Here is a 14,203-nt window from a genome sequence, read left to right on the forward strand (position 1 = left end):
GGGAAGAGGAGCCAGCAACCCGAAATACAACCTGTTGAAATCAGAGACTGCCGGGCAAGTGACCAGCCTGGGAGAGGAAGCCGTAGAAGTGGGTCTCGAGTAAGGCTTGGCACAAGCCAAGCAGACGGGAGAGCTGACTTTGCTCTTCGCTTCCACGTCCTGTCACACCTCAGCGGGCTTGACACGGCAGCAAGTTAACACGAGAGAGTCTCTAGTTCACGGGGCCCCTTGAAACAGCCCCGCCACAATCGCCCCTCGCCATCAAACATATTTACCTCCCTGCCACCTCCGCCCGCCCCTAAGGCAGCGCGAGAGATCGCCTCCCCCCACTGCCGGGCCTGGCCCTACGGACCCCCCTGCCCACACACCCAGCCCGCCCGCAGGCCCGCGCCCCTAACGGCCCCCGGGGGACGAGCCTCACCACGGCAGCCTCCTCGGCGGAACATTCCAGCAAGCTCCTGTCAATGGCCTGAACCTCCGTCTCCAAGTCCGACGCCATCTTCCTCCCCCCTCCAGCGGCACCACCAAGTAGGTGACACCCGGAACCGGACCCAGCCGGCCTCCCCGCGGGGGGAACCCACTTCCGCTTCTGCCCCTCCCCGTTCCTCGCCGCCGGGCGGGGTATAACTGCCCTCTCCCTTCCGCCGCGGAGACGCCATCGTGAGCTGGCGGTGCATTGTGGGGGATGTAGTCCTAGCGCTGGAGCTGGCCCTCTGTCCTTCCTTACAGAGGTCCCTTCGCTTGGCTGGTTGACTGACGTCATGGCCCCTCTGCCTCCCCCCCCCCACCTCCCCATTCCCGGTGCTGCCCAGGCTTTGAGACCCTGACCACTGCGCTGGGGACCAGTGCCTCTCATATTGGCCTACAGGTTTGCTGCTGCTTGTCCTAAGCAATGCACCACCTATGGCAGCTTCCCCACCTCCTTATGGTCATTGCCAAGGTCCTACAAAATCAGCGTCTCATTCTATTTCGGTATATTTCTGAAGATTTTATATATGGTAAATTTCATGATTTTAGATATTTAAATCTGAAATTTTACAGTGTTGTACTTGTAGGGGTTCTTCTGACCCAGGAAAGAGTTTGGGAGGGGATGGCAAGTTGTAGGTAGTTGCAGTACTGCTACCCCTACTTCTGCACAGCTGCTAGCAGCAGCATTGCCTTCAGAGGCTGGAGAGTGGAGGCTGCTGGCCAGAAATCAAGCTCTGAAGGCAAAGCTACTGCCAGCAGCAGCTTAGAAGTAAGACTGGCATGGCATGGCATGGTATGGTATTGCTCCACTTACCTCTGCGCTGCTGTCTGCACAGTTGAGTTGTCAGTCAGCAACTGCCACTTTCCAACCACCCAACTCTGAAAGGCTTTAGTGTGCATGTGGGTCATGTTCCCAAGAATTTTCTCCACCACTAAGAGATCTAGAAATTTACTTTTTTCTATTTTTAATTGCATAAATCCAGAAGTTGGATCTTTAAGACAAATACAAATAGTGCAAAGGTTGGCAGTGCTACAGTTACACTATTGTGCAAGTAATTCTGTGGCTCCTGAAGAGCTAAGAATATAAGAACAGCCACATTGGGTAACACCAAAGGTCCATCCAGTATAATATCCTGTCTTCTGACAGTAGCCCCAGGTACCCAGAGAGAATGAACAGAACAAATAATCAAGTGAGCTATCCCCATTACCTATTTTCAGCTTGTGGAAAACAGAGGTTAAGAACTCCATTCCTGGCCTCCTCCATCAACTTATCTAATTCATTTTTAACCCTATTAAAGTCTTTGCCTTCACAGCCTCCTCTGGCAAGAAGTTCCACAGGTTGATTGTGCGTTGTGTGAAAAAATACTTCCTTTTCTTTGTTTTAAACCTGCTGCCTATTGATTTAATTTGATAATCCATAGTTCTTGTATATCAGGAGTAAATAACACGTCCTTATTTACTGTCTTCACACAGTCATGATTTTATAAATCTCTATCATATTTCTGCTTAGTCTCCTCTTTTTCAAGCTGAAAAGTCCTTCCTCATATGGAAGCCACTCCCTACTCCAAACATTTTTTATGCTCTTTTCTGAACCTTTTTCAAATTCCAATATATCTTTTTTGAGAATGGGCAACCACATGTGCATGCAGTATTCAAGATGTACAACACATGTATTTATATAGAGACAATATGATTTTTTTGGTCTGACTCTCTTTTTTTAATGATTCTCAACATTCTGTTGACTTTTTGAATGCCATTGAATGGATGTTTTCAGAGAACTATCCACAATGACTGCAAGATTTCTTTCTTAAACAACTAATTTAGACCAGATCATTTTATATTTATAGTTGGGATTACGTTTTCCAATGTGAATTACTTTGCACTTGTCAGCACTGAATTTCATCTGCCATTTTGTTGCCCACTTTTGTGAGATTATTTTTTCAATTCTTCATAGTGTGCTTGCTTGGGATTTAATTATTTTAAGTAGTTTTGTATCATCTGCAGGTTTTGTCACCTCACCGTTTATCACTTTTGCCAAATCATTTATCAATACGTTGCATAGGACTGCTCCCAGTACACATGCCTGTGGGACACCACTATTTACCTCTCTCCATTCTGAATAAGGATGTTAAATACCGAATAATTGACTAATCGAATAGTCGATGCATTTTGCATCGACTATTCAATTAGTTGATAGGGCCTGTAGAGCTGTTGCTACACTTCAAAGGTGAAAGTGCCCTGTGGATCATGGGATCAGCTGGGACTCCTCTGCTGACCCCGGGATCCATGCGTCACTGCAGCTTTGAAACACGGCGGGGAACCTGGCATCAGGCTGCACGTGGCGTTTCAAAGTGGCAGCACCACGTGGAGCCTGGAGTTTGGCCCCAGGCTCCATGTGGCGCTACTGCTTTGAAGTAACCCCTCTCCTTCCCCCCCTTTGCCCCATCTTTCTGATGGAGGCAACAAGGAGGGGGAAGTGACTAGTCAACTAGCCTGTCAACGATCCGATAAACATTTACTTATCGGATCGTTGACTAGTCGTTCACATCCCTAATTCTGAAAAGTGAACATTTATTCCTATCCTTTTTTTCCTATCTTTTAACTACTTACTAGTCCACGAGAGGATCTTCCCTCTTATTTTATAGCAGCTTACTTTTCTTAAGAGTCTTTGGTGAAGGACCTGTCAAAGGCTTTCTGAAAATTTAAGTACACTATATCCACTGAACCTTCCCCCGCCCCTCAAAGAATTCTAGTAAAATGGTGAAGCATGATTTCCCTTTACAAAAACCATGTCAATTCTTCCCCAACAAATTATGACCGTCTACATGTCTTCACAATTTTGTTTTTTACTATAGTTTCAAACAGTTTGGTTGGTACTGAAGTCAGGCTTATTTGGCCTATACTGGACCACCTCTGAAGCACTTTTAAAAAATTGGCTTTATCTCTCCCCCAGTAATTTGACTCATGGGTCATTTATTCTTAAGTATAGGTTAGTAGCATTGACCCCAGACCTTCCATTCTGGAAATAATAGGCCTCATACATTTGAGCAATGAGACAATCTTGATTACAAGTATTTTTTTCATATCTGCTTCAATTAGGGCTGCCAGGTGTTCGGTATTGACCCGGACAGTCTGGTATTTTCACCTCCTGTCTGGTGAAAAAATTCAGAAAATACTGGACACCTAAAATGTCCAGTATTTTCTGATTTGGTGCTTACCTGGTTCTGCAGGGGAACTGTCTGGCCCAGAGCAGGAAAACAAGATGGCGGATGGCTGCCGGCAGCCTGTTAAGGCCAAAAAAACCTCAAAGGCATTTCTTAAAGGGGCCATATTGGTTTTTTTTTTTTTAATTTTTAATTTTTAAATTTTTTGTTCTCAACAATTTTGATCTCCCTCTTTTTTTCTCTCAACAAATTTTTTTCCCTGGTGGGGTTTTTTTTGGGAAGGGGAGGAGTATTCGGTATTTTTGGTTAAACCATCTGGCAACCTTAGCATCAATCTCTCCTCAAGGTCATTCAAAGTATGTATCGCTGTGGTATTTAGAGGTTTGTATATTGGCACTGGTATAATTAAAGATGCGATGGTAAACCATTTTAGTTAAATCAGTGTACGTTTGTGGGTGAATATCATAACTACAGTTTAAAACTAGTTTTTAGCAGTTTAGGTGCAAGCAACATTGGTTAATATCACATGTTTAATTAAACTGGTCCCATTTTGTGTCTAGGTCAGTCCTAAATGCTAATTAGAGATTATTATTTAAATTGTGGTACTGCATAGGTACTCCAAACTGGAATTTTGGCCCCATCATGCTAGATACTGTACAAATAACACAAAGGCAATCTCTGTTCCAGATAATTTACAATTCAGGCTTTAATGTGCAACAGTTGAATACACAGGCAAATGGGTAGGAAAGTGGAAAGGCAAGGATGTGATTGTGTAAGGAAATTACTGCTGGTCAGATGGTGCTGATTTGTAGTAATCACAGCAACAATAAATTTTAAGGAGGGAAAATAAGATGATAATGTGTGTTTCTTAAATAATAATTTTCCACTGGTATCTTTTAAACCTTGTGTGCATGATTATTGGGGTTTTTATTGTTGCTGGGTTTTTTTTCCTTCTTCTTCTTCCTCTCCTTCAATTTCCCCAACTAATCACCTAATTGCAGATTCCTCAGGGGTGATATCCCGTCTTTCCTTTGATTATAAAGCAACAAATATACATAGGTCAGTGTATTATTATAAATGATTATATATAAATAACTTGAGCCTTATGCCATTACAAGGCAACCCTTGAATAATTTGACATTCCATCCAGTAGATGGCAGCAGTGCATATTATGTGTATCTACTGTACATGTAATGCATTCATGATTTCAGAACTCAATTTGATCAGAGAGGGGCAACCTAATTAGTGAGTGGGCCAGTGGCCTGCAAAATTCTTGTAACCAAGACAGTCTCGTGGGGTAGGGTAGTTGTGCCTAGAATTTGTGGGGTGTGCTGATTAGCTGCAAAGGAAGCGCACACCTCTCACAGTCAATGTTCTGTGCAATCTGCATCACCTCACTTCATGTGCCCCTGCTTTACATATGTGTCACTTTAGTATTATCTATAGGAAAATAATTACACAAATGGAAAACAATGGAATCTGGCTTCCTTGAAAGTGGGCTATGGTAAACCATGTCTCATGGGCCACACATAGAATCATGATGGGTCAAATGTGACCCATGGACTGCAGGTTGCCTACCACTGCACTTAATTGTGTTTTTGGCAAAATACATGTGTGTTATAAGAGTGTGAATTTTGCCTTGAAGTTTCATGGAGCTTTTAGTGTAATAAGGAGGACAGACCTCTGGGAAAGTTTGCCTTCAGTAACTGGAAGAGGATTGGCTAGGTCATGGCTGGGCAGGACAAATAAATTAATGGCCTTTTGGATATTTATTTAAACTTTCAGGCTACGTCTACACTGGCCCCTTTTCCGGAAGGGGCATGTAAATTTCACTAGTCGTCGTAGGGAAATCCGCGGGGGATTTAAATATCCCCCGCGGCATTTAAATAAAAATGTCCGCCGCTTTTTTCCGGCTTTTAAAAAAGCCGGAAAAGAGCGTCTAGACTGGCCCCGATCCTCCGGAAAAAGTGCCCTTTTCCGGAGGCTCTTATTCTTATTCAAAGTAAGAATAAGAGCCTCCGGAAAAGGGCACTTTTTCCGGAGGATCGGGGCCAGTCTAGACGCTCTTTTCCGGCTTTTTTAAAAGCCGGAAAAAAGCGGCGGACATTTTTATTTAAATGCCGCGGGGGATATTTAAATCCCCCGCGGATTTCCCTACGACGACTAGTGAAATTTACATGCCCCTTCCGGAAAAGGGGCCAGTGTAGACGTAGCCTCAGAGTTGTAAGACAAGGTTTACTTTGCTTTTGTTGCTAATTTATTAGGGATGTATGTTTCAACCTAATGCATGTATTCATTTTTTCATTTTGTCTTTCTCAACAAAGTTCTTGAAATGATCCTCTGTAATCATGGAATTTTTTTTTTTTTTTTGCAAAGTATCAGTAATGTCCATTCCACCTTCTATTCATGAACTGCAGGTGCATAAGGCACATAAGATGAAAGGCCTCTCTCAGAAGGAAGGGAAAGAAAAGAAAACTACATGACATAGTGAGATGTCCCTCCTGTGATAAGCATGAAGTTATAAAACCTTTGTGGTTTGGTCTTGTGAAAGGTACCATGCTTTACATATGAAGGAATGGGATCCAAACAGCAATGTAATCTGCATATCTGTTACACTGGTGTTGAATAACATCTTCCTGGATTATGAAGTTTCAGATCTTTTCTGATCATGTCATTACTTTTCTAATTCTGAAATATTATTAGAATTAAAAACATCATAGTTTAATTTGAGAAATCACAGTACCCAACCCTTTTTCCTCATTCTCTAAGGATATGTTTACACGCAGCGTTATTTTGTAGTAACTGATGTTATTCAAAATAACATCGTGTGCGTCTGCACTAAAAGACTTTATTTCAAAATCATGTTGAACTGGTGGATTTCTTACTTCTACTCATGGTAACCCTAATTTCATGAGGATTAAGGGAAGTCAAAGGAAGAGTGTTCTTCCTTCAACTTCCTGCTTTGTAGACAGCGCCAAAAGCTGAAGTAAGCTATTTCGATTTAAACTACACAATTGACATAGCTGAAGTTGAGTAATTTAATTCAACTTTTGCCCTGTTGTGTAGGTATACTCTAAGGCTATGTCTACACTACGAGTTTTCTTGGCAAAAAATATGCTAATGAGGGACTCATTTGCATCAGTCGCAATCTCATTTGCATATTTTCTGCCAATCCATTTTTGCGCTGGAGTTTTTGTGCAAAAACAAGCAGTGTGGACATTTTCTTTTTGCACAAAAACCCCTTTATCCCCAAGATCGGCTCTTGGGCAAAAGGGTTTTTTTGCGCAAAAAGGCACCGTCTACACAGTACTTTTTTGCACAAAAACCTCTTGTGCAAAAGAGAAAGGGAAAGGAAGAGGAAATGCAAATGAGAGCGTGACTTATGTAAACAGGTGCTCCATTTGCATTTGCTCTTCTGCAAGAGGCTTATAGTATAGCTGTAGCCTTACAGAGCCAGGTAAATAAAATACTATTTATTCTTCCCCACATTGACATTTTATTTTGAAGTAGCCCTGGGCCACCCTGGAAGGGGCGGGGCCTAAACTGGAAGGGGCAAGGCTACCCCACCCCCAGACCATGAGCCCACATGTCCCCCCTTTCCACTAGGCACCCAGGCCTGGAAGAGGCTTGGCACGCTCCCCCACCCCCTGGACAATCAGGGCCTCGGGGCGGGAAGCACGGGAAGCCTCCTCCCACCCTGTGAGGAGCATATGGCACTTTGAAGTGCTGTGGGCTCCTTGCAGGGCCAGGGCAGGGTGAAGAAAGCTTCATGCAACTCCCCCGCTTCGAGGTTCTGATTGGCCTGGTGGCAGGAGAGCATTTGAAGCATCCTCCACTCTCCCCGCAGCCCTGCAAGCAGCATGCAGTGCTTCAAAGTGCCAAGTGCTCCTGGCAGGGCGGGAGGAGGCTTCACGCACTCCCCCACCCGCAGGCCAATTAAGGTCTGGAGGTGGGGGAACAGCAGGGCTTCCCCAGGCTGGATCCATCCACTTGGCGGGCCAGATCCGGCCCACGGAGGCCCTTTTGCCCACCCCTGCTCTAGGAAGACGAAGCAAGGGGGAAGCGGTAGTGTATATGACAACATCTGCAAGGGAAAGAGGTGGTTACCATGGAGGAAAGCATGAGGGAAATCTGCAAATGTGAAAGTGCTACTCGATACATTTGGAGTAAGAGTCTCTAATTTCCCCAACTAGAGAAATCGAGGAAGGAGAGATGATGCCACCACAAAATCTGGGACACCAAAACACTCCAAATTTCATGGTGTCTGTGATGGGGGATCCAGCCCCCGCACTCCGGGTCATTCGCCAGCGGCTGCCCGGCACCCCAGCCATCCCGCTGCCGCCCCCAAGCCCTGCGGGGCCAGCCACACCTGCGCAGGGAACGACGGGCTGAAGGCAGGGGCGACGAGCAGAGGGACCCAGGGACAGCCGGCGACGCCAGTGTGGGGGCAGGACGGCACACCAGGGAAGAAGCAGAAAAGGGAGGGGGGGAGTCCAGGAGAGGGGTGGGAGGAGTTGGGACTGCTATTCTCTCCCCAGCAGGAAAACCCTGGACCCCAGGTCAGCGGCGGGACATCCCGGCCTAACCGGGAGAGACAAGAGGTGGAGAGCCAGCCAGAGGAGCCGAAGGAGGACCCAGGAGCAGAGAAGTCTGAGGCAGCGCCGGAGGTGGGCCACCTCCGCAGCAGTTGGGCTGCCCAGGATGCCAAGACCCAGGTAGAAGCGGTCGTGGAGGAGGCAGGCTGAGGATTGGCACTGACGGAGCTGGCAGAAGGGGGAACAAACCCCAAGGACTGAGGAGGAGAGGTGACATCTGGAAGGAGAGCGTGGGAGACGGCGGGTGGACTGGGAACAGAGGAGGCTGGGAACCCCCAATCCCTTCGCCAGGGGTAGACTGTGGGGCGCAGAGATCTCTCCCCCCATACAGATGCTCGTTACAGTGCCTTAGGTAGCTGCATATGAAGTGGCACTTGGTTTGGTGGCCAGCCTCATCCCCTAGGTAGCCCCACCGCAGACAATGCCCAGCAGGGCCATTCTTAAGGGTGTGTGGGGCTTGGGACATGACCTGCCCTCTCTGCCCACACTCCACCCATTTCCCAAGCCCCCTCCATCAAGAAACACAGCCTGGGGACTAGTGGGGTGGCCTGATGTTGGCAACAGAGGTCAGGCTCACTCACCAGCAGTAGTGGGAAGTGGAGCAATCCAGCCTTCTCCACTCTGTTGGCTCACAGTCAGGTCTTTGTTTCCCACCCTCAGTGAGTGAGGTGGTTCCAATCCTTCCCACAAGTCTCCTCTCCCAGGTGACATGGTTGGGATCTGGGGGAGTAGAGTGGGCTGGGGCTTTGCTTCCTGCCACAGCCAGTGAGTGTAGAGGGAGGCCATCCCTGCTGCCTTCCTGCCCTGCTCCTACCTCCTATAGCTGTGGGCCTGCCCCCCCAGATCCTGTCCCCACAGCTTTTGAGCACAACTCTGCCCATGGAAAGCCCTCAGCCCGACTCATCCCCACAGGGGGTGCAGTCACTGGGGCTGCATAAGGCACTAGAACTGATAGGGATGGCCCTGCAACAGAGGAGTAAAAAACAATAGGCAATGTCTGCATGAGTTCCAGAGGAGTACCTATTAGTCTGTTTCAACAAAAACAAGGAAAATTGTGGCACCTTAAAGATTAACAACTTTATTTGAACATAAGCTTTCATGAGCTGGTGCCTTTGTGTCTGCCCTGAGTAGCAGCCATCAAGGTAGTTTACCCGTTAAAACAGCCTCCAAATTTTGTCACAAGCAGATATGAAAGTGAGCAGGTGCACAGCTCCAGCAAGAGCTGGCTGAGCTGAGGCAAAGCCAATAGGGAGCTGTTTAAAGGGACCCAGGTTGCAATGGGACAGTACCTGTAAAAAATTTTAAGTTACTTTCACCATTGGTCACAAGGAAATGGAAATCATCCTTACATTCAGATCTCTGGGTGCTACACAGTGTGAATCCTACCCTTGTTCCCCACCCTCCTAAAGGTGGGCAGGGGAGAGGAGTGAATGAGTTATCCGAGACTTTAGAAACATCTTGGACAACAGAAAAAGTTCCTCATTTTAAACAATTCTCACTTCCATCATAACAAGAGAGTCAGCATAAATTAAATTTCCCTATAGCAAGTTTAATTTAGATTCCAACTACTAGGGAGTCTAGTGGCAATGGCACCACCTCCTTTATTTTGTCTTTTCTGCTTTCTCTTTCACTCTGTTTTTAAAGGCTAAACAGTTTTTAAAAGTGGGAGGAAAAAACCCTGAAGAACTGGCCTATGTCCAAGGCAATACCCTACATATTTATAAGTATTAAATAATTTTATACTGTTACAGTTACTTTTGAATATTCATTAGGTAAAACTCCAGAAATATAGCTAAAGTTAGGAGGAAAAAGCGTTTTAGTAAGTCCATGTTTTGCTTTTCAGAGATGTGTTTAGTGATGTCTCCAACAGACCAGTTTCATCCGTTTTCCAAACATTCATTTGTTTATTTCAAGATTAGTCTGAATTATAAACAGACATTAAATCAGCTTCAGCTCCTAATACATTGTACTGAACTATTGTAAACCATGTAGTATGTTGGTTTAAACAAAGTAATAAAAAGCAACACAACCATTTTCTTCTAGTTCTTTGTGGCTCACTGACTTGTTTTGTCTATTAAAAGAAAACTTCTTTTTCGTTGTAAATGTCAAGGTCAATCAGAGGTCAAGATTGTGCTTTTGAGCTATGGTTCCTTTCAGGTTATTGGCTTTGTTTAATTGCTGAAAGGAACCATCCATTTCAGTGTACAATACAGTGCTCTAAAGAGCAAAGACACAGATGTAAGCCTATTAAATACAAAACAAACATGAATAAAGGTTTGACAAACCCACAAAAGTAATCCTCCTTCCCTCTCTCCTGCTAACACTGCATCGGGCAACGTAACCGACCCTCTTGTGCATAGGTATTTCTTTCTGTGGGCCTATCTACATTGGGAAAATTGCCTAACTGGTTTTCAGTTAAGCTTATTTTAAAAGTGGTGACAAATACAGTATAGACCAATTTTTAAGCAGCCTGAACCATTTTTACTGAATGTGTCTGAAGCAGTTGAAAGGACACAAGCGCTAATTGTAAGGCTTGAGTATAATGCAGGAAAAGAGATGCTACAGCAGGGAAAAGAATTGAGACAGATATACAGAATAACAAATGCAGGAGACATGTCTGAAATGGTGAAAAAATGAAATTGTTTTAGTGGCTGCATTTTGGATTGTTTAGTGGCAGCATTTGGGAGTAGAGAGGGGAAACATGGACGGTGGGTGAAAATAGGGCTGGGAGAGGCAAGCCACCAGCTCAATGCCCAACCCCTTCTGACAAGGCCCCACTCCACAAGGGAGCCAAGCCGCCTCTCCCCTCACTTCCCCCCTTCCCTCCGCCCCCACACCATGGGGAGGGCAGGCGCTCGGGGGCAAAGTTAGGTTGAGAGATGACTGGAACATTCTGTACCTTTCAGAGCTGGGTACAAATTCTGATATTCTGATTTATTTATTTTACAATATTAGGATACTTATGATTAGTTTGACAAAGATGTGCTTATATGGCACTGCACATTCCTACCTAGAGACAATAGGGCTATGTCTATACTGGCGGGTTCTTGCGCAAGAGAGGATTTCTTGTGCAAGAGCTATGCTCTTTTGTAAGCCTTCTTGCGCAACAGCTCTTGCGCAAGAGGGCAGTGTGGATGTGCAGCAGGGGTTTTTTGCACAAGAAAGTCCTATGGCTAAAATGGTCATCAGAGCTTTCTTGCGCAAGAGAGCGTCCACACTGCCATGGATGCTCTTGCGCAAAAGCACATCTCACACATGGCAGTGTGGACATGTTCTTGTGCAAGACTTCTTGCACAAGAACCCGCCAGTGTAGACATAGCCTAGAAGTTTTAGGATGATCCAAGATAATATAATTAGAATGGTATGAAATAGAATAAAGGAAATATAGTATACAAAATAGGAAAAATATCCCTAACATGGAGGGAGGTCTATTACCATGCACTGTGCAAAATCTACCAATAGAAATGGTGGAAACTCATTGTTCGGATCATTAGACTTAGAGGTGGAGATAGGGATGGGATCAGGATCTCTAAAGGTCAGACCTTTTGGGGGACCACTACACGTAGTAGGTATTTCAGGTAAAAAATAGTTAAGACATTCAGAAAGTCCAACAGATGTATCATATCTCAGATTCATAAAACTGTTGTAAAATATCTATGGCAAAAGGGAAACAAATGTTAAGATTATTTATTTGACCTTAACATCCTGTTCCCTAACAAGTGAAAGATACCATCTTGTAGTACTTCAGTAAGAGCATTTAAGCAGAGTGGAGTTAGCATTGGTAAAGGAGGTGAGTTAAAAGCAGAGAGCAGATGCAATTGCAAATGCAGTGAAGAACTGGATGGAATGAAGCTAGGAGCTGCAAATGTGAACTCTGGACTAGACATACAGTTGAATGCAAAAAACATTACTGAAGTAGGATGGGAAAGCCTAGTGACCCACATTAGTCAGACCATGAAGTAGTCTTACAAAAAACAAAACAGAAAACATTTCAACTGTACCGAGTTGCAAGGTCAGAGTAAAGGCACCTGGATTTTCAACTGTGGAACAATCCTACATCTTTGGATTGCCTAACAGTGAAGAATGGGAAAACATGGGATGATCACTAGCAAAAATACCTCCCTGTAAGTCTAATTCTGAATTTCTGATTATGAACCACTGAACTTAAGAGGTATTTTGGCAGATATTCCAAGGAAATGGTCTCTAAAAATCTGAAAATCAAAGCAAGGATATATATGGAAAAACTCGACAGATCTGTGGTGTTCATTTTCAGGGCTGAGCATATTTCACAACAGTGGAAAAAATAAAGGCCACAATTAATACTTAGGGGTTAAGAAAGTTAAAACATTCCAATCTGCCAGCTGGGGATTTTCCCAGTTGATTTAGAACCAACTAGTTTCTATACCTCTTTCCACACAGCTCCCAGCACATGGGGATGGGCTAGGAGGAAAGGGCTCATGTGCATTATGCTCCAACGATTTCCCAGCTGGCATATGACATGGGCCCTTGGAGATGATACAACTACAGGTTGAACCTCTGTGGTTCGGGACTCTCTGGTCTGGCAACATCCAGGGTCTGGAAGGCAGCTGGGAGCAGAGCAGGCCACTGGAGCCCATGGGACACCAGAGCCCACAGCAGCCAGGTTGGGAAGCTGTCAGGGGTCCTGGAGCACACAGCAGGGGGGTGGGGGGGAAAGGAGAGGAGGGGAGAGAGGGGTAGAGCACACAGCTGATGGGGCTGGGAAACTTGTGGGACTGCTGGAGTCTGCAGCACAGCCAGCAGGGATGGGAAGGCGGCAGTGAATTGCCGAGTCCATGGCCAGCGGGGTATGGAGGGGACAGGAGAAGGGCTGCAGAGCTCATAGCTAGAAGGGTTTGAGCGCCCACAGGGCTGCAGCCTGAAATCCCAAGGTTGGTGGGGCCACCAGAGTCCACAGGACTGTCACAGGCAAGAGGCCAGGGCAATAGGGGCAGATAGCTGGGAAGAGGAGCTCAGCCCCTGACAAACAGAGGCTAGGGACACCATTTCTAACCATTCTGACTAGTAAGTACTGATGGGCCTAACCTCCATGAATGAATCTAGATCTTTATTGAACCCTGTTAAAGTCCTGGTCTTTACAACCTCTTGGCTACGTCTACACTGGTGTGATCTTGCGCAAAAACTCTTTTGCGGAAGAATTCTGAGTTCTTCTGCAAAAACTGTTCCAGAAGAGAGCGTCTATACTGGCATGTGCTTTTCTGCAAGAGATGTGCTTTTGCACAAGAGCATCCATGCCAGTGTAGACGCTCTCTTGTGCAAGAAAGCTGATGGCTATTTTAACCATAGGGCTTTCTTGCACAAGAAATACATATTGCCTGTCTACACTGGCCTCTTGCACAAGAACAGTTGCACAAAAGGGCTTATTCCTGAGTGGGAGCGTCAGAGTTCTGACACAAGAAGCTCTGATTTCATACATTAGAATGTCAGTTTACTTGCGCAAGAACACACAGCCAGTCTAGACAGGCAGCAAGTTTTTGCCCAAGAGTGGCTGCTTTTGCGCAAGATCATGCCAGTGTAGACACAGCCCTGGTGTTCCACAGGTTGACTGCGCTGAAGAAAAACTTCCTTTTGTTTGTTTTACACCTGCTACCTATTCATTTCATTTGGTGACCCTTTGCTCTTTTTAGTCACTGTCACTAGGACCTGGGAGACCATCATAGGCAGCAGTTTCTTCCATTGCCCAATGTTTTCCTACAACAACGCACCTACCATCCCTCAAGCGTCTGGAGAAAACGAGTTCGTCGAGGCTCAGGTAGATTTACCTGCCCATGCTACAAAATCATAGCCACTACCTGTCCCAAGTGATCCGACACCCCCTCCTGCCGCCCCCGAAGAGAAGGTAGCGCGGAGAAGGAATGGGAGGAGCGCTTCGCTGTGTGCCTACGTTCAGAAGCGATTTAAGGCTATTCCGGGCCCCGGGGCTGGCCGACTGAGCAA

The 14,203-nt window shown here is 45.7% G+C and overlaps 1 protein-coding gene across 2 annotated transcripts in view; it reads right to left on the minus strand.

Annotated features, from left to right (window-relative positions):
* Positions 1–601, minus strand: part of UBR2 (ubiquitin protein ligase E3 component n-recognin 2) — a 119,310-nt gene extending 118,709 nt beyond the window's left edge. The window contains exon 1 of one of the 2 annotated variants that reach the window (XM_006122091.5): positions 422–601. In XM_006122091.5, coding sequence (XP_006122153.3) covers positions 422–499 — 78 coding nt within the window. In that variant the 5' untranslated portion in view covers positions 500–601. The remainder of the gene's footprint in view (positions 1–421) is intronic. The other variant, XM_006122090.5, reaches the window with a different exon arrangement.
* Positions 602–14,203: the final 13,602 nt, after the last annotated feature.

Source organism: Pelodiscus sinensis, chromosome 3, assembly GCF_052426305.1.
Source record: "Pelodiscus sinensis isolate ZL-2025 chromosome 3, ASM5242630v1, whole genome shotgun sequence".
NCBI classification, from domain to species: domain Eukaryota; kingdom Metazoa; phylum Chordata; order Testudines; family Trionychidae; genus Pelodiscus; species Pelodiscus sinensis.